Raw genomic sequence first — 18,540 nt, 5'->3', positions numbered from 1 at the left:
AATATATGATTTAAAAAACATGGATCAAGAAAAATATCAAACATTGCTTGATGAAAATATACCAGAAGTGACTGATATAACAAGAATTGAAGAATTATACCAATATAATGACGACACAGTAGCAGCTTTAAAACAAACGCAATATGAAAGTGCTCCAGTAAAAAGAATAAAATAAAATCTAGAAAGGGTACCTGAAAATATTTTGGCAGCTATAAAACAAAAACGTAGGATATATCGACAGTTAAAAAGATTTAAGTTTGAAGAATTGATGGTAGAATGGAACAGGTTGAATATACTTGTTAAAAGACAATTAAGATTTTCGCTCACAAAGATGGGCAAAAATGTGTGTATTGTTAGATCACAAACAATCAAACAAGTTTTGGAAGACTTTTAAACGTATTATTGGAGATAAAATACACATAGATCCTCCATGGGAATATAACAACAGATATTCAAGAAAAAGCACAAATTTTTAGAGAAGTTTTAACAGAAACTCATAAAATAGCTAAGGATACACTTTTTAATAATTCACACAAACAAAAAGTTGAAGAAAAAATGTCAATGATTTTTACATCACCAGAGGTTTTAAATGAAGAACAATTAGCACTGATTCAAGAAATTACAGAAGAGGAAATAGATAAAGCAATAAATAATGGCAAAAACACTTCACCTGGAATGGATGGAATTAGCACACTAAATCTTAGAGTAGCACCAAGGGAGAAAATAGTTACCAAAACCTGGAAAACAATTCACCCTATAACACTATTATCAACTATTGGAAAATCTTGAATCAATATTAAACAGAAAATTACATAATTTTCAGAAGACCAAAGAGACATACCTGACATACAAGCAGGTTTTAGACAACAACATTGAACTATAGATCTGATTATTAGAATATGTACTAGTATTACCAAGGCCTTAAATATCACAGTTTGTGCATCAGCCTTATATTTGGATATAGAAAGAGCTTTTGATAGTGTGGCAACCAGGATTATACAGGGTGATTCAAAAAGAATACCACAACTTTAGGAATTTAAAACTCTGCAACGAAAAAAGGCAGAGCTAAACACTATCTGTCGGCGAATTAAGGGAGCTATAAAGTTTCATTTAGTTGTACATTTGTTAGCTTGAGGCGCTGTTGACTAGGCTTCAGTGTCAGTTGATGCTAAGATGGCGACCGCTCAACAGAAAGCTTTTTGTGTTATTGAGTACGGCAGAAGTGAATCGACGACAGTTGTTCAGCGTGCATTTCGAATGAAGTATGGTGTTAAACCTCCTGATAGGTGGTGTATTAAATGTTGGTATAAACAGTTTAAAGAGAATGGGTGTTTGTGCAAAGGGAAAAGTTCTGGACGGCCGAGAACGAGTGATGAAAATGTAGCACGCATCCAGCAAGCATTTGTTCACAGCCCAGGAAAATCGACTCGCTGAGCTAGCAGAGAGCTGCAAATTCCACAATCAACTGTATGGAGAGTCCTACGAAAAAGGTTAGTTATGAAACCTGAACGTCAACTACCCGAGGCGATGGATCGGCCGCCAGGCAGCCCGTGACAGAGCACTTCATCACTGGCCTCCAAGAAGCCCTGATCTTACCCCTGCGATTTTTTCTTATGGGGGTATGTTAAGGATATGGTGTTTCGGCCACCTCTCCCAGCCACCATTGATGATTTGAAACGAGAAATAACAGCAGCTATCCAAACTGTTACGCCTGATATGCTACAGAGAGTGTGGAACGAGTTGGAGTATCGGGTTGATATTGCTCGAGTGTCTGGAGGGGGCCATATTGAACATCTCTGAACTTGTTTTCGAGTGAAAAAAAACCTTTTTAAATACTCTTTGTAATGATGTATAACAGAAGGTTATATTATGTTTCTTTCATTAAATACACATTTTTAAAGTTGTGGTATTCTTTTTGAATCACCCTGTATTACAAGCTTATAAACTTTGGTATCCCAATTAAATTTATCTTACTCCTTAGTTCTATCATTGACAATAGACCTACATATGTATCGGTCAATAACAAACTCTCTAGTCCATTCATTCCAGAAGCCAGGGTGTCACAGGGTACTATTCTTTCACCTTTGCTATATAGCTTATATACAGCTGATATTCCACAGCCTACCCATTAGAATGAAGGCTTAGCACTTTACGCAGATGATACAGTTTATTGGTGTAATGAGAGAACATGCAAAGAATTGAATAATATAAACACACAATACCTCACAAACTTAAAAAATGGATCGGCACCTGGCATATTAAACCTAATGTGCAGAGGAGTCAATTGGTGATATTTAGACACAGAAATTTTACTACTAATAAATTACAAACACCAGATAAAGTTAAAACTCTGGGGAGAAGAAATCCTACCAAAACCAAAAGCAAATTATTTAGGTCTTATAATAGACACAACACTGTCATGGAGGCCTCACCTAGATAATATCCTAGTAAAGGCAAGGAGAAGAATTGGTTTCCTAAAGTTAATTAGAGGATATATAAGAGGAGCACCCAATAGTACATTAATTTATACTTGTAAAACATAAGACCAGTCCTGGAATATGGGGCACCAGTATGGATTGCAAGTAAACAGCAAACAGAAAGAGTTTTAAGCACAGAAAGAAGAATCCTACGAATTTCTGCTAGATCAGATCAAGACATATATAATTTAGTAAATATATTACCGCTACAGCGCCGACTTACTGAGCTTGATATAGGAATGAATAGACTTCACTCTGGTGTGTCAACAACTAAAATGTTAAAAGAAGAATTTTAATTTTACACGCTACCAGTATATACATGGAAGAACCCTGGAGATACTCAAAGGTATGAGATAGATTATATAATGGTAAGACAGAGATTTAGCAACCAGGTTTTAAATTGTAAGACATTTCCAGGGGCGGATGTGGACTCTGACCACAATCTATTGGTTATGACCTGTAGATTAAAACTGAAGAAACTGCAAAAAGGTGGGAATTTAAGGAGATGGGACCTGGATAAATTGAAAGAAGCAGAGGTTGTACAAAGATTCAGGGAGAGCATAAGGGAACAATTGACAGGAATGGGGGAAAGAAATACAGTAGAAGAAGAATGGGTAGCTTTGAGGGATGGAGTAGTGAAGGCAGCAGAGGATCAAGTAGGTAAAAAGACGAGGGCTAGTAGAAATCCTTGGGTAACAGAAGAAATATTGAATTTAATTGATGAAAGGAGAAAATATAAAAATGCAGTAAATGAAGCAGGCAAAAAGGAATACAAACGCCTCAAAAATGAGATCGACAGGAAGTGCAAAATGGCTAAGCAGGGATGGCTAGAGCACAAATGTAAGGATGTAGAGGCTTATCTCACTAGGGGTAAGATAGATACTGCCTACAGGAAAATTAGAGACCTTTGGAGATAAGAGAACCACTTATATGAACATCAAGAGCTCAGATGGAAACCCAGTTCTAAGCAAAGAAGGGAAAGCAGAAAGGTGGAAGGAGTATATAGAGGGTCTATACAAGGGTGATGTACTTGAGGACAATATTATGGAAATGGAAGAGGATGTAGATGAAGATGAAATGGGAGATACGATACTGCGTGAAGAGTTTGACGGAGCACTGAAAGACCTGAGTCGAAACAAGGCCCCCGGAATAGAAAACATTCCAGTCCTGGCTAAACTCTACCATCTGGTGAGCAAGATGTATGAAACAGGCGAAATACCCTCAGACTTCAAAAAGAATATAATAATTCCAATCCCAAAGAAAGCAGGTGTTGACAGATGTGAAAATTACCGAACAATCAGTTTAATAAGCCACAGCTGCAAAATACTAACACGAATTCTTTACAGACAAATGGAAAAACTAGTAGAAGCCGACCTCGCGGAAGATCAGTTTGGATTCCGTAGAAATACTGGAACACGTGAGGCAATACTGACCTTACGACTTACCTTAGAAGAAAGATTAAGGAAAGGCAAACCTACGTTTCTAGCATTTGTAGACTTAGAGAAAGCTTTTGACAATGTTGACTGGGATACTCTTTCAAATTCTGAAGGTGGCAGGGGTAAAATACAGGGAGCGAAAGACTATTTACAATTTGTACAGAAACCAGATGGCAGTTATAAGAGTTGAGGGGCATGCAAGGGAAGCAGTGGTTGGGAAGGGAGTGAGACAGGGTTGTAGCCTCTCCCCGATGTTATTCAATCTGTATATTGAGCAAGCAGTAAAGGAAACAAAAGAAAAATTCGGAGTAGGTATTAAAATCCATGGAGAAGAAATAAAAACTTTGAGGTTCGCCAATGACATTGTAATTCTGTCAGAGACAGCAAAGGACTTGGAAGAGCAGTTGAAAAGAATGGACAATGTCTTGAAAGGAGGATATAAGATGAACATCAACAAAAGCAAAACAAGGATATTGGAATGTAGTGGAATTAAGTCGGTTGATGCTGAGGGAATTAGATTAGGAAATGAGACACTTAAAGTAGTAAAGGAGTTTTGCTATTTGGGGAGCAAAATAACTGATGATGGTCGAAGTAGTAGACTGGCAATGGGAAGGAAAGCCTTTCTGAAGAAGAGAAATTTGTTAACATCGAGTATACATTTAAGTGTCAGGAAGTCGTTTCTGAAAGTATTTGTATGGAGTGTAGCCATGTATGGAAGTGAAACATGGACGATAAATAGTTTAGACAAGAAGAGAATAGAAGCTTTCAAAATGTGGTGCTACAGAAGAATGCTGAAGATTAGATGGGTAGATCACATAACTAATGAGGAGGTATTGAATAGAATTGGGGAGAAGAGGAGATTGTGGCACAACTTGACCAGAAGAAGTGATTGGTTGGTAGGACATGTTCTGAGGCATCAAGGGATCACCAATTTAGTATTGGAGGGCAGCGTGGACGGTAAAAATCATAAAGGGAGACCAAGAGATGAATACACTACGCAGATTCAGAAGGATGTAGGTTACAGTAGGTACTGGGAGATGAAGCAGCTTGCACAGGATAGAGTAGCATGGAGAGCTGCATCAAACCAGTCTCGGGACTGAAGACCACAACAACAACAACCAGTATATATTTCCATCACACACTGTAGCCCAATGTATTAGGGAGACTAATGAAGAATTTGGTAGAACAATTCCACTTGTACCTTCTAATAATATTAGCCATTTTGTTAATGAAAGCTGAAGTGTAATGTCAGTTCTGTAATAAAAATTAAATAAATTGAGATACTAGAGAATAAATACGATATAAAGTAAAACATTATGTAAGATACATTATCCCAGGTGGGGTTTTTGAGGAGTTTTCCCTGCCCATAAGGCAAATGCTGGGATATAACATAATTTCCCCCCAGGAACAAGAAGAAAAAGTGGAAGAAGCAGATTAAGTAGGAAAAAGGAAGAAAGTAATAATGAATAGGAGTAGCAGACATATAATGAATTATTGAAGAATTATTGTTACTGAATTGGATAATAAATATTTCAAGTAAAACAGGAAATATCAATTTTTTCCAAATAATATAAATAAATGGAGTCCCAACAGTATTAAAGCACCTAAGGCTGAAAAGAGCTAAGCTCTAGATACAACCCAACCTCGTAAGAGGGGATGAAAGATGGGTGGAAAAAATGTTTTATGCATCTCGTTCTGCATTGCAGGCACACAAATTTCCAAGCGAGGAGTGGGTGGAGAGGGGGTTAATGCAAATCATAACCTTCCATTCATATGAAGTGGCTGTCAGCATATCTGCTGCTAGTCACTGCTTGTATAGTATCCAGTAATGGTCTGCTGAGTCTCTTAATGTGAAACACACACAATTATATTTCCCCAGCAAACTATTATTTTTAGAAATATAAATTTTATTCTCCTCTCATTGAAATAAAATATATTATTTGTCGAAAAGATGTTGGCAACACTAGTGATTTTTCATGTATAATTGAAAAGGCTGAAACAGCATGTAAATGAAATTACTCAAACCCAGAGAATTAGTGAAAACATTTGTATTACAGATGTAACTGCCAGAGTTTGTCTGTTGTCTCAAGTTTAGTGAAAGCACTCACACCTGAAGAGTGAGTGAAAATATTCATACATATGATGTGGCCAAAGGAACTAATTTCATTTGACTGAAGAAAACCAACTGAACAAAAAGAATTTGACTGGCTGATTGGTTGCTGAATCCAATTTATGGCCCATCACTAAGTTTCATCTTATATAATGAGCTACCCCCTTTTTGGTTGTGGAGCCTTACAGACAGTTGCTAACATCCTAGTGGAATGCCTCTACCTTCTGACTCACCATGCCAAGCGTGCTCTTCCAGATCCTTTGCCTCTTACATAGCAGGCAATGTGTGGACTGTTAGACTGGTTCTTATTTCTTCCAAGGAAGTGGTTGAAAGAGGTTTCTGTTCTCAGGCTTGACATTTCAAAAAGCTTTTGGGGTGGGCTGGAGTTTTTAGCATTAGGGTGTCTCCTGTCGCATGCTGGGCCTGTTCGTCCCATTTTACTCAAATGTAATTGCTTTTTAAGTAAAATTTGTCCTTTTTCTTGCACACCCTGTTTACTTTTTGGGAGAAGCACTTCAATAAAGGCAAAGACCTTAAGGGGATTCCTTGTCTTTGATTGTAGCTGCTGATGAAAGAACAGTAGAACAGTTTTCTATGCATCCTCCAAGAGAGTGGGTCTGTTCCCATCTTTGACTGTGTGACTGTAATGGGGATTTGGGGGAGGAGGCGACCCTTGTGTGAGGGATGCCCCCATCACGAGCCAGACCCTGGGGGCACTTAACTGTGTCCACCCACCTACTGCTGTGATTATTTCTCTCACTTTATTTTACTGCTGTTGGTCCAACTGATTTTCGTAATGTTTTTAGCCTCTTCTGGTTAGAAGGCATTATTTATTCCACTACTGTATTAGCCGCACTCAGATGTGGGATGAGGTTCCTCTCACCTTAGTTGAACCCAACCCACTTACTTTTACGTCTCTTTAAATTATTTTACATTTCTTGTATCAGTATTGCTTTCAATGCATCGATCTTACCACTACTACATACTATCGCAATTCAGTCAAATTTCTTGTGGTCCCTAACTCCAGAGGATTATGTCTTAGATGAAGGATTGACAATCTCACTGTTTAATCCCTTAACCCATACTCCCTTCCAACGACCAACCAACCAATAAATATTGAAGAGCTTTTTGTAGGTGATTGTCTGCAGCTGTTCAATTATTTGGAAAAAGCTGGATCAACAATAAATTTGTCACGAGCCGTACAAATGTCGAACATATATAGCCTAACTGTCATAATAGTATGCCTTAACACACTCCATATAAACACACTGTGCCTTGATACAATTACAGTAGTGCACATTTGACTATTTTGACTATTTTGACAATTTATATATATTTTACATTTGTATGGCACATATGTGATGGAAATGTATGATTCATCCATTAATGTGCAAGGTTTTTCTCCTGGAAGGTTATTGTAACAATCGAAATCAGTAGAGAATAAATATAAAATTGCACAGCTGATGGCACAGATATGCTTTTTTCCAAAATATAGAAGACTATAAAAGTGTCAGTTAATGAGGATGTAGCTTATAATAGGTGCAAATTTGTGTATGTAGCTCATGCTGGGCACTGATTACGTACTTTTTACAATAAAAATCTAAAACACTGAATAATCCTCCTTATGTTTTTAACTTAATATGTTGTACTTTACTTTCAGGGCACTCAACTTTTAAGTAACTATTTTACCAACAACGCAAGGCTGTGTTGCTGATTTTGTAGTATGGAGCTGCAGAAACTGTGCATAATTGTGATGTAAGGCAAATTACTACTAATTGTGTCTTCAGTATGTTCTTTTTTAATTCTGACAGGCCTTATTGATTCAGAATTTGGCTGTATCCTTTCTATTTTAGAGCTATGAAAATAGTATGAGACATAATACCATCACGTCATGCACAGAGAATCCAGAGGAGCACTCCATTCTCACAACAGTAAACATCAAGATGAAGAAATACTATCAGTTAGTTTTGGTGATTGTGTCTGTGGTAAGTTTTATAACACTTCTCTTCTACCGCCATGAGTACAACAGGCTGCGTTATGTTATGGAAGTGCTGAGCTTTTTTGGAAAACCAGGACAAGTGGCTGAGTGCCTTCCTCCAAACATCTCTCAAAATTTGAAGAAATCTGTCAGTTTCATTGATCCACTGCCATCTTGGCAACGACTGACTGACACACATTTTGTTTATTCAGCCTTCTGGGAAAAGAATGATATCCACAGTCATGTGAAAGTTTTCTCTGTTGAAGCAGGGAAAACTATTCCACAGTACAGCTGTGAAGTTTGGTTTGAAGACAATAACACCCCAGTAACTGGAAGATTCAGTTACACAATAATTCAGTCAAAAGAGAGTGCACTTACCCATGAACAAACTGTGATTGCAGATAATGTTATAGCATATAACTTGTACTGCAAACCAAAGCAAATTCCTGGTATTCCGTTTGGGGTTACATTTTTCAAGACTGATAGTTTGTTGCCGTCCCATGTTTTCATTCCTGTTGGTTATCCTGTTGACAGACCAATATTAGAAAACAGCACAGCAGTTTGCATTGTACCTGGATTTAAACCAGTACTGCAAAAATCTGCAATCATTGAATTTCTTAGCTACCATCATCTTATTGGAGTAAATGAATTTATAGTATATGACAAAGGCTTACCAAACCGAATTGCTCAAGTGCTGCTGGATCCAGCAATTAAAGAAAATTTTGGTATTGCATTGTCTTTGCTTCCCTGGAATTTCCCATTTCCACATTTGGAAGCAGAGCCAGTTATGAGACTTGTTGTCGAGAGAGACTGCATACAAAGAACTGCTGGAAAAGTTCGGAATGTGGCTGTTTTAGGTTGGGGTGAGTATGTAGTTCCTAGGTATCACCACACTCTTGCAGGTATGTTAGATGATTTTGACACAAAGAAAAAAACAACCACCAGTTTTGAAATACCAACAATAGTTTTTTGTACTGATCTCTTAGAACATGACACAGACGAATCTTTACCATTGGTTCTTCGAAAGACGAGGTATTACAAAGGAGACGACATGGATCCCCCTCTGCATCTGTATCGTCCTCAGACGGCAGTGTCCAGGTTTACTGTACCCAGTACACAACGTGTTTCACAAGGAATAGCTGCTGTACATCGCTACATAGAATGCATGCTTGGTACTGGTGAACAGCCAGTTGAAACTCTTCCATATGAGAGAGCTATTCTTAGATTTGCAGGGGATTTGAAACGATCTAAATTGTTAAGAGCTTGGTCTTCAGGTAGACTGTTCTAATTTTTAATTTTATTTGTATGTGCTCATTCACATTACTGACAGGGATGGTGTTCACATTCCAGCTGGGCTTTAGAAGCATGCCTTCAGGTAATGTGCTTCCAATAAAGACTTATGATTTTATTAATTGGGAAAATAATGCACTTGATGTGGTAAGAGATATAAAACTATATCTTACACTATAACTTAGTCTGCTGTTGGAGTAATTTTAAACAGTAGCAGGCCCAGAGATAGAATTGCAGATAGCTGTGTTTTGTGACCCTTAATTTGTGCAGTGATGCTTTTGTATTGTTTTATTCTAATAAAATTATGACTGTTAATTGGAAAGTGTGTTGTACATAGAACTTTGGAAATGTATATTTTGAATATGTGTAATAGAGGGCTATTTGACCAGCCCCTCAACTAGCTTGAATCATGTAGTTTTCTAACTTCCCTTTATTGTAGACTTTTTTATACCTTTTTATCTAGTCGAAGTAATGCTGAAATTTTTTCTCTCTCTGAGCTTCTCTGATAAATCAGGTTGTGTAGTAGTACAGTATTGTAGCTGACAAATAAGATGTTACAGTTGTTCATATAAAATTTCCCATAAATTGTTAAAATACCAAGTATGACATACAGAGCCTGAGTTGCAGTATGGTGGCATAGTTTTGTCAATAATCTGTGTGGCATAATCACATTTAACAATATTAAAGCATATTGATTTGTAATGTAAACATACTTGCACAATTGAGACTACTTGTAGCACACAGCTATGTAAGATTTATATGCTGTCACTGCAGCAGCTTAAACTGAGCATTTATTATGTATGTACATTTGTATAAAATACTGTACAATAAATATTTGTGAAGAGATGTTTGATTCTTATAATCTACAAGGCCTGGATAGCTGCCAAAAGAAGGAAAGAAGGTTCCTGTGGCTCCTGGCATGTGCATTTTAAAAAGATGCATGTGAAGTAAAGAAAAGATGTATTTTTGTTTTCTTTTAGTTGCTGCAACATGACTGAAGGTTACAGATTTCTAACTTTGTGCTTTACTGTGAGTAAATGGTGATACCTTCGCAGTGATAAGAACAGTGGGACAGTGACTGGGTCCAATTACTCAAGGATGAACTAAGTGATCATAGGGGCTTCCAGTTAGTTTTGTATTAGCAAATATTTTACTGATATATGTATATATAAAACTGCTGAGTTATTACAAGTTTGGTGGGCATTTTGTACACAGTAGTGACAAATAGTTTGACGAGCTTGTATGTGGAGAACACAGGCTTAGATTGTCATCTCTGCAAATGAAATGGTTGCAAATTTTATGTAAATAGTTAATAACAGTGCCATGAATTCTTTTTTTGTGGTGTTAGGAATTTTCCTGGTTTCTGAGCTCTTAATTTTGAAGAGTATATGGAGTCATTAACATTTGTTAAACATTGTGGCCTCTGTATGTGAACCTCAGCAATTGTACTTGACAGATGATCTTCCTCTGCTATGCTGTCCTTCACTTTCTGTAGTATTATACCTAATTTTAAGACACATTCATGTAATATCCCTCCCGTTTTAAGGTAACGACATCCAGATGATCCGTTCACAGAATGACAAGTTTCATTTTTCTTTCACTTCTTTTTCATCTTGTGTTTGTTCAAGAAAATGTCAGTCCCCGTGATTTTTTTTCTACTCATTTCTCATACACAGCTAAAAGATTATATTCACAAGTTGCACTGCCTCCTGTTTTGCTATTGCCTTGCTAACGCTGCCCATATATTTCCACTCAGCTTGCAGTGCAGAACAAACCTGTCACATGTGCAAGCACTGTGCTTTACACAAAGGCACATTTTCACATGGTTTGAGATATGTATTAGCCAGTTGTTAACAAACCAAAATGTTGTCAGTGATATTTCATATAATTTCAAACAAAATCTCATTTAACGAGAATGCATTTCTCATATTATGTGCTGTATTATTTCGACAAAGGCTGCAGTAAGTGTATTAAGAGACAAATTATTGCGTCCGTCTATCATTAAGAGGAATTTGTATGTTTTCTGCTGTTTGAACAGATAAGATTCTGCGAGTTACTTGTTGACAAGCATAACATTTTCTGTTAATCGCCTAGCATGCGCGTATCCGGTCTGCCTGATATCTGCTTTGTTGACAGTAAATTCTTCCAACCAGCGTATCTTCTCATTTACATGTAACACTTGATGATACCTTTGTCTGTAATACCATAGAAAACTGTGAAGTTAGGATATTATTTCATTTTAGTAGTTTATTGGCCCTAATCAGGCATTTGCTGAAAATCCTTCCCAACATGTTCATCATCTGGATAGGTAATGTACAAGGAATACTTCTCCAAAATAAATGGTACGAATTATTTAAACCCCGGCATTCTAAGACAACTAATATTTAAAGAAGTTAATGTCCAAAATACGTGGTACTTGATCATGTATATATTAAATCTAGTTACATTAAATTTGATCTGTTTTTGTTTTTTAGTCAACACTCTTATTTTTAAGAGAAGCTTATAAGTTTATACTGTCACAACCTTGTGGTTGATACACAACTTTAGTTAGCCTCATATGAAAGAACTCCTTTGGGTCTCATAATTCTGGTGGGGAAAAAATCACATGTAGGAAAAAATCTTTATGTAAATCAGAAGCCAGTAACTGCTACCACAAATAATATTCTATGAGAAGATACCTTCATTCTATTTGGTTGCAGGCTCCTTGACAGTCTTTCCTGGGCCAACTGGTCCTCCTGTCTCTGCTCAGCTACGTTCTAGATAAGAGATCCCATCTCTATGTTCCAAATCTTCTCCATGTTCAAATTTCTCACAAGCAAACCTCATTTTGATGGGTTAGAGATGCTGCCAATGAAACTTCATGCAGGGTTTGTTGCCTCACACTACATCAAGACCTCATAGTTATCTCTATGGAGCTTTTGAAGTTTTAATCCATTCAGTTTCTTTGACTTCATGAGCATCAGAATCCATTAGGACACTCCTTGCTCTAAGTTGTCCCATATTCAGAGTATCTACCTGGCAGGATGCTCAGACACTGGGTTATTTGCCAAAAGCCAGTATTTAAGATGCTGACAAGCTATTTTAATAATGTAATTTTTATTTGTTGCAAGGTTTGAAAGTTCATTCATATATATCATATGTAAAAGGACAAACACTTTCTTGATGTTCTGCAAAAATTATTTATTTAATTATGAACCACAGCATATTATAGAATGTTTATTCACTGTATCAAAAGGAAATTTCTCTTGAGAATAACCACAATCCTCCATTTTGTCTCTTGTTTTTACAATTTTCCATTTTCACGTAATATAGCAGGTGCCCTATTCATAAGCGGTGCCGGGAAAAGTGTTATAAAATCTTAATAGAAAAAGGAAAAAAACCAAGAAATGAAGGTATATTACAAGAGGTGCTACAAGTTATCGCCCCCCCGCCCCCCCGCCCCCCACACACACATTTCACAGATAGTGCTGTCAACAAATTAGGTGCGAAAATCCTCTATGAAATCCAATATTCTGGCAACAGGTTACAAACATTCAACTTGAACTGTGTACACATGTGCATGTAGGTCACTTCCAGGACCTCTTGTAATGTACCTTCTCTTCTCATTCATAAAGGTATGTTGTGTGAAAGTTTGGTTACATACACTCTTTTATCAAGTTTTTTTTAACACTTTCCCTATTGCCCCTTAAGAGTGGGACCCCTGTATAAGCTGAAATATTTGTATTTTCAGAATGATCAATTCGTGTTCAAATTTTGTACACTGAAAAGCTACATGGCTACCCATTCTTAAAAGAGCAGAGAATGTGGGAAATATTGCAGAGCTAAGAAAAGCTGCCATTTTAAGGATGCCATTGTGGTGCTCAAACTTCCTTTCTGTAACCATTATGATTAAAATGTAGAACTGTTCATAAATGTGTACCTCTGATTCTGCCATATGTGGTTAGTGATAATTGTGTGTATCTCATTTTCATGGCTGTAACTATTGCATTGTTTTCTCACTCTTGCAACCAAAAATAGTTCAGAGTTTACCATATATACTATTTACCTTACGGAACAGGTTGGCTCTTTGGAAAATCATGATGTACAGTAGTTGAGAGTTGATGGTGCATATTTTCTGCTGAGATGGGTGAGAGTGGCATCTGACAGTGTTAGGATCATGTACAAAAAAGGAATTGTACAATAGGTGTTGTTTTTCAGCAGCACTGTTAGACAAGTGAGGAGCATGCACTGACAAATGCCAATTTTGGTTAACGACTGAAACAATAAAAATATGCTTGGAAAGTAGTAAAGTTGTTCATTAAAGTCTGAAATGTTCAGATAATTTGACACTGTGAAGGGCCACTCTCTATGTATCTGTATTTTTCAGGTTTTCAGAGAATAAATATAGCTGCAGTTTATTTGTGCTACTATTCTGTACGATACGTGATCTTGAGGAGCAAAAGTGTACGTTGAGTATTGGTGACAGTGAAGAAGTCATCTTTGGGGGGAAGAGGAAAGGGAGATGTGCAGAATTGAATGGAAGAACTGTAACTTATTGATTCTGAGTTTATTGTGTATGGGGAGTAGAAGGGGTATGTAGAAGCAAGGCAAATAATACTGCTACACGTGTTGGAAGAACAGCACCTTGCCAGCATAGCAGCTGTGTGGCCTTGTTATTGAAAGGAAAGGATATGATAATATTGAAATGGAGTCGATCTCCCTTTATACTCAGAGTTGTCACTATCAGCCTTCTATGTTCACTGTGAATTTTGGATTTTTGAGTATTAAGTAAATAGAACTGCTCATAAGTGCCTACGTAGTTGCTGATGGAAATCTTTTCATATTGATCTACAGTGGGACTATTGTTTTAGTTTGGTGAAGATTAATTAACAAATTTAGTGTAACATAGTGTCAAATATTAACATTCTTTTGCTGTGGGATGGTACTAATGTTACAAATGTACTGAAGCTGTCATCGTAAATATCATTTTAATGAAGGAAAGCTATAATTATAGCCAATAAGAAATGTACTAGCAGAAAACTGCTCCCGTCCCAGTTCAGAGACCTTCTAGATGTTGGGCAACCATAATCATATGAATGCCTTATTTTCTATAAATATAATATTACTGACAGAGAATTTTTGGACAATCAAAATGTTTACTGTGTAGAATTTGGCTAACCAGGCCTTGGATCATGACTGCACGGCTCTATGCACATTTGTAGCTGAAGTGAGTAGTATAAAGTTGCAGTAGAACCTTTCTACAATTTTTGATACTGAGATGCTTTGTTAGTAATTGTCTTGTATATGCATAAAGACAGAAAAAACTCATTCTTGTCATATTTTTTGCATTTTATGTATTTTGTTGTGTGTTGTACAGTTTTGTTATTAAAGATATTAAAAATACTTCACATATTCAAACTATTGTTATATCCTATTTTTTATTATAGAGCAGTTATATCTTATGATTTTATAAAATGAACAGTATTATGGAAAGGGTAGACACTCACTATAAATACGACACGTTGAGTTGCAGACAGGCACAATGAAAAGACTGTTACATACTGAGCTTTCAGCAAAAGCCTTCTTCAGGAAATAAAACATTCACACAGGCAAGCACATATCAAACATACACGGCCACTCTCTCTGGCTGCTATGGCATGGAATAAGTGTGTGCGTTTTGAAAAATCAAGTGAAGGTTCATTACAATTGTAGTATAGAGCTGCTTGTCTTCCTGAGTAATAATTGTTGTTCACTTTAATATATCTCCATAATTCTAAAAATTGTCCATTGCAGATTACTTAATATTTCGACATGTATTTGAGTTAACCACGATGCAGTTCTCAACTACTCTTCCATAAATATTTTCTATGAACATTTGTTGTTCGTTTGCCTCAGCTTTGTTAAACAAAACAAGTCCAAATAAACTACGAGTTTCCAATACACTAGAGACAGTGAAAACATAAAGGAGCTAGGAATGACTCTGAGACATTTCTAAGTGGAAGAAAATTAGGGAATTCATAATAGAAGGAAGCCAGAGCAACTTGCTTGCATAGCATAGGTAAGAAATAATTCTTGTGTGTTTTAATTTAAAAAATTATTCCAGGCAAGCACACATTTGACACTCAACAGATGAAAAGTCAGTGTCATACAATTAAATGGAAACTTAGAAAATCACTATGCAAAGCTCCATCATTATTATGTAAATTAATCTTTGCGAACTTATTTCTATCTCATGTTGATAACCTTTCACACTTAAGTAGAACACAATAACTGTTACATTTATTTTGTACGATTTTAAAACTGATATTTAGCCACCAGATAATATAGTGAAGAACTAAATGCTGGTGTGACAATTGAGTGTCCATTCAGTGAATGAATCAGTCAGAAAGAACTACATATTCTAGATGCCCCCAGCTCTTCACATACAAAACAAAGAAGTAATCTTACAACAATTATGATTTTTTTGCCTTCTCTCATGCATTTGTTGACTGAACTGACCATGTATATTGCTGGTTCTTTTGTGTTCAATAGGCACAAAATTCCAGTGAGTAACCATGTCACCATCACCAACTGTGCAGGTGAACTGACCTTCTGGGAGCATGCAGGTAATTTATTCCTTTCTCCTGTGATTCCGAAGCAGTGTTAGGTATGCTACCCATACCTGAGGGAAGTCACTAGCAGAAGTTCCATATGTCAGAGGCAGATTGAGCACCCCGCAGTAACTATGCCACCTCTGGAGATTGCACCACAAATACCGCTGCTGACTCAGACACACACAACTTTGGGTGCAGACTACATACAGAAAGGGGTTCCAAATCAACAGCACAAATGATGATGCTTGCCAAAATAATGTACCCTTTGGACACAAAAACAGGTAGTGCACTAGTGGACTGTTCTACCTTACAGGTATTATTCACTTTCACAATGGACTAGGAAGTAATTTGCTATTTTGGAACTGTGAAATTCATCATTGATAAATTACAGCAAGCATGGCAGACTCAAGGTCTATTCAGAAATCAACTTTTTTCCACAACATGTGATACAAGAGCTTCCTAATTCCTCAGACTAGCACAGGATCGGGGAAACTGTGTGTGTGTGTGTGTGTGTGTGTGTGTGTGTGTGTGTGTGTGTGTGTGTGTGGAGGGGGGGGGTGTTAAGTCCCACTCGAGAGTGGCAGTCCCTACTGTAGTTTGGACATGTGAAATTTGAGGTACTTCGAACAGAAGCCGCTCTGTCTCTTCGCTTTGTCCTCTTCCTGATTTGTTCCTGTGTGTGTTCGTCCTCTGAGAGCTTGACGCCGTTGCGCACAGTTACTCGCCACTTGACACGGTCATCTGCAATGCTTTCCCAGTGACTTGGATTGATTCTGGTCTTGGTCAGGTCTCTCTTGCAGACATCCTTGAAACAAAGATGCGGTCGTCCCACTGGCCTCTCACCTTTCTGAAGTTCGCCGTACAGCAGCTGTTTCGGTATCCATTCAGGATCCATGCGCCTGACATGTCCCAACAATCTTAGACGTCGATGACTCAGGAGTGCAAAGATGCTGGTTGTGCTTGCACGATGAAAGACTTCGGTGTTGGGTACTCTCTCCCTCCAAGAGATCTGAAGGATCTTCCGGAGACAGCGGAGATGGAAGCTGTTCAGTCGAGATTCATGCCTAGAAAGACTTGTCCAAGTCTCACAGCTATAGAGAAGGGTGCTTATAACACAAGTGTTGTAGACTTTTAATTTAGTTTTTGTGGTAAGCAGTCCGTTGTTCCATACTCTGTTTTTCAATCTAGCCATGACAGATGATGCCTTTGCGATTCTGTTAGTAAGTTCAGTGTCCATGGACAAGTTGCTACATATTGTGGATCCCAAGTAGGTAAAGTCATCAACTATCTGGAGAGGATTGCCATCAATGCTAATGGATGGAAGGTTGGTAGAGCTCTGCGCCATGATCTTAGTCTTTTGAAGGCTGATGAGTAGACCAAACTTTTCACAGGCACTTGATAATTTGTTGATTATATACCGCAGCTTATCTTCTGTGTTCGCTACTAGAGCTGCATCGTCCGCATATAACAACTCACGGATAACAACTGTATTTACTTTGGTCTTGGCCTTGAGGCGAGCAATGTTGAAAAGATTTCAATCAGACCTCGTATGTAGATGCACTCCCTCCTCACAGTCTTCAAAGGCAAATCTGAGCAGAAGGGAAAAGAAAATCCCAAATAATGTAGGAGCTAACACACACCCCTGTTTCACACCGCTATTAACAGGGAATGCTTCTGATGTTTTACCATTGAAGCAAATTGTTGCTTGTGTTTTCTCATGGAATGAGACAATTATCTGCAGTAGTTTAGGTGGGCATACAATCTTCTGCAACAGTTTGAAAAGTCCATTTCTGCTCATTAAATCAAACGCTTTAACAAGGTCAATGAAAGCAATATAAAGTGGCCTCTGCTGATCACGACATTTGTCTTGTAGCTGTCTTAAGGAGAAGATCACATCTACGGTTGATCGGCCGGGCCTGAAGCCACACTGAGATTCTGGGTAGATTCTGGAAGCTAAGATCTGTAATCGCATTAGGATGACTCTTGCATAAGCTTTCCCAGCTACACTTAGTAATGAAATGCCTCAGTAACTGTTACAGTCACTTCTGTTCCCTTTCTGTTTATATAGAATAACTATCCTCGAATTCCGCATACTCATCGGGACATAACCTTCTTCCCAGCTGGTTGTGATAAGTGAATATAAATGTCTGAGAAGAACAGACTTGTTATAGTTAATAACCTCTGCAGGGATCCCATCTTCACCTGGGGCCTTTCCGTTAGCAAGAGAATCTATTTCTCTACTAAGTTCTTCCATAGTAGGCATTGCATCTAGATCTTCCATAACTGGCATTTGTTTGATGGTGTCACATGCATCCTTGCTAACTTTATTCTCGGCTGCATACAACTCAAGGTAGTGTTCAACCCAGCGTTCCATTTGTTTGCCTTCATCAGTAATGACTTCACCCGTCTTGGACTTCAGAGGAGCTGTTTTTCTGACAGTTCGTCCAATTGCTTTCTTAATACCATCGTACATTGCCTTAGCATTCCCAGAGTAGGCTGCTTTCTGTATACCTGCACATAAATTCAGCCAGTAGTTATTTGCGCATCTCCTGGATGTTTGCTGTGCCCTGTTCTTTGCTTTTCGTAGGTCATCTCGAGTTCTTTCATTTGGGTTTCTTTTGTAAGCAAGCAGGGCTTTCCGTTTAGCCTCAGTGACTGGTTCCATTTCTTCTAAATT

At 37.6% G+C, this 18,540-nt stretch overlaps 1 protein-coding gene across 4 annotated transcripts in view; it reads left to right on the top strand.

Annotated features, from left to right (window-relative positions):
- The window catches only part of LOC126190630 (uncharacterized), a 51,811-nt gene that overhangs the window by 21,198 nt on the left and 12,073 nt on the right, over positions 1-18,540 (top strand). For 3 of the 4 annotated variants that reach the window (XM_049931045.1, XM_049931046.1, XM_049931047.1), the window contains exons 2-3: positions 7,684-7,778; positions 7,877-10,137. In XM_049931045.1, coding sequence (XP_049787002.1) covers positions 7,892-9,289 — 1,398 coding nt within the window. In that variant the 5' untranslated portion in view covers positions 7,684-7,778; positions 7,877-7,891 and the 3' untranslated portion in view covers positions 9,290-10,137. Of the gene's footprint in view, positions 1-7,683; positions 7,779-7,876; positions 10,138-18,540 lie in introns of those variants that run through there. The other variant, XR_007538263.1, reaches the window with a different exon arrangement.

This window comes from Schistocerca cancellata, chromosome 6 (genome assembly GCF_023864275.1).
Source record: "Schistocerca cancellata isolate TAMUIC-IGC-003103 chromosome 6, iqSchCanc2.1, whole genome shotgun sequence".
NCBI lineage: Eukaryota > Metazoa > Arthropoda > Insecta > Orthoptera > Acrididae > Schistocerca > Schistocerca cancellata.
This window is presented reverse-complemented; position numbering and strand designations above follow the sequence as displayed.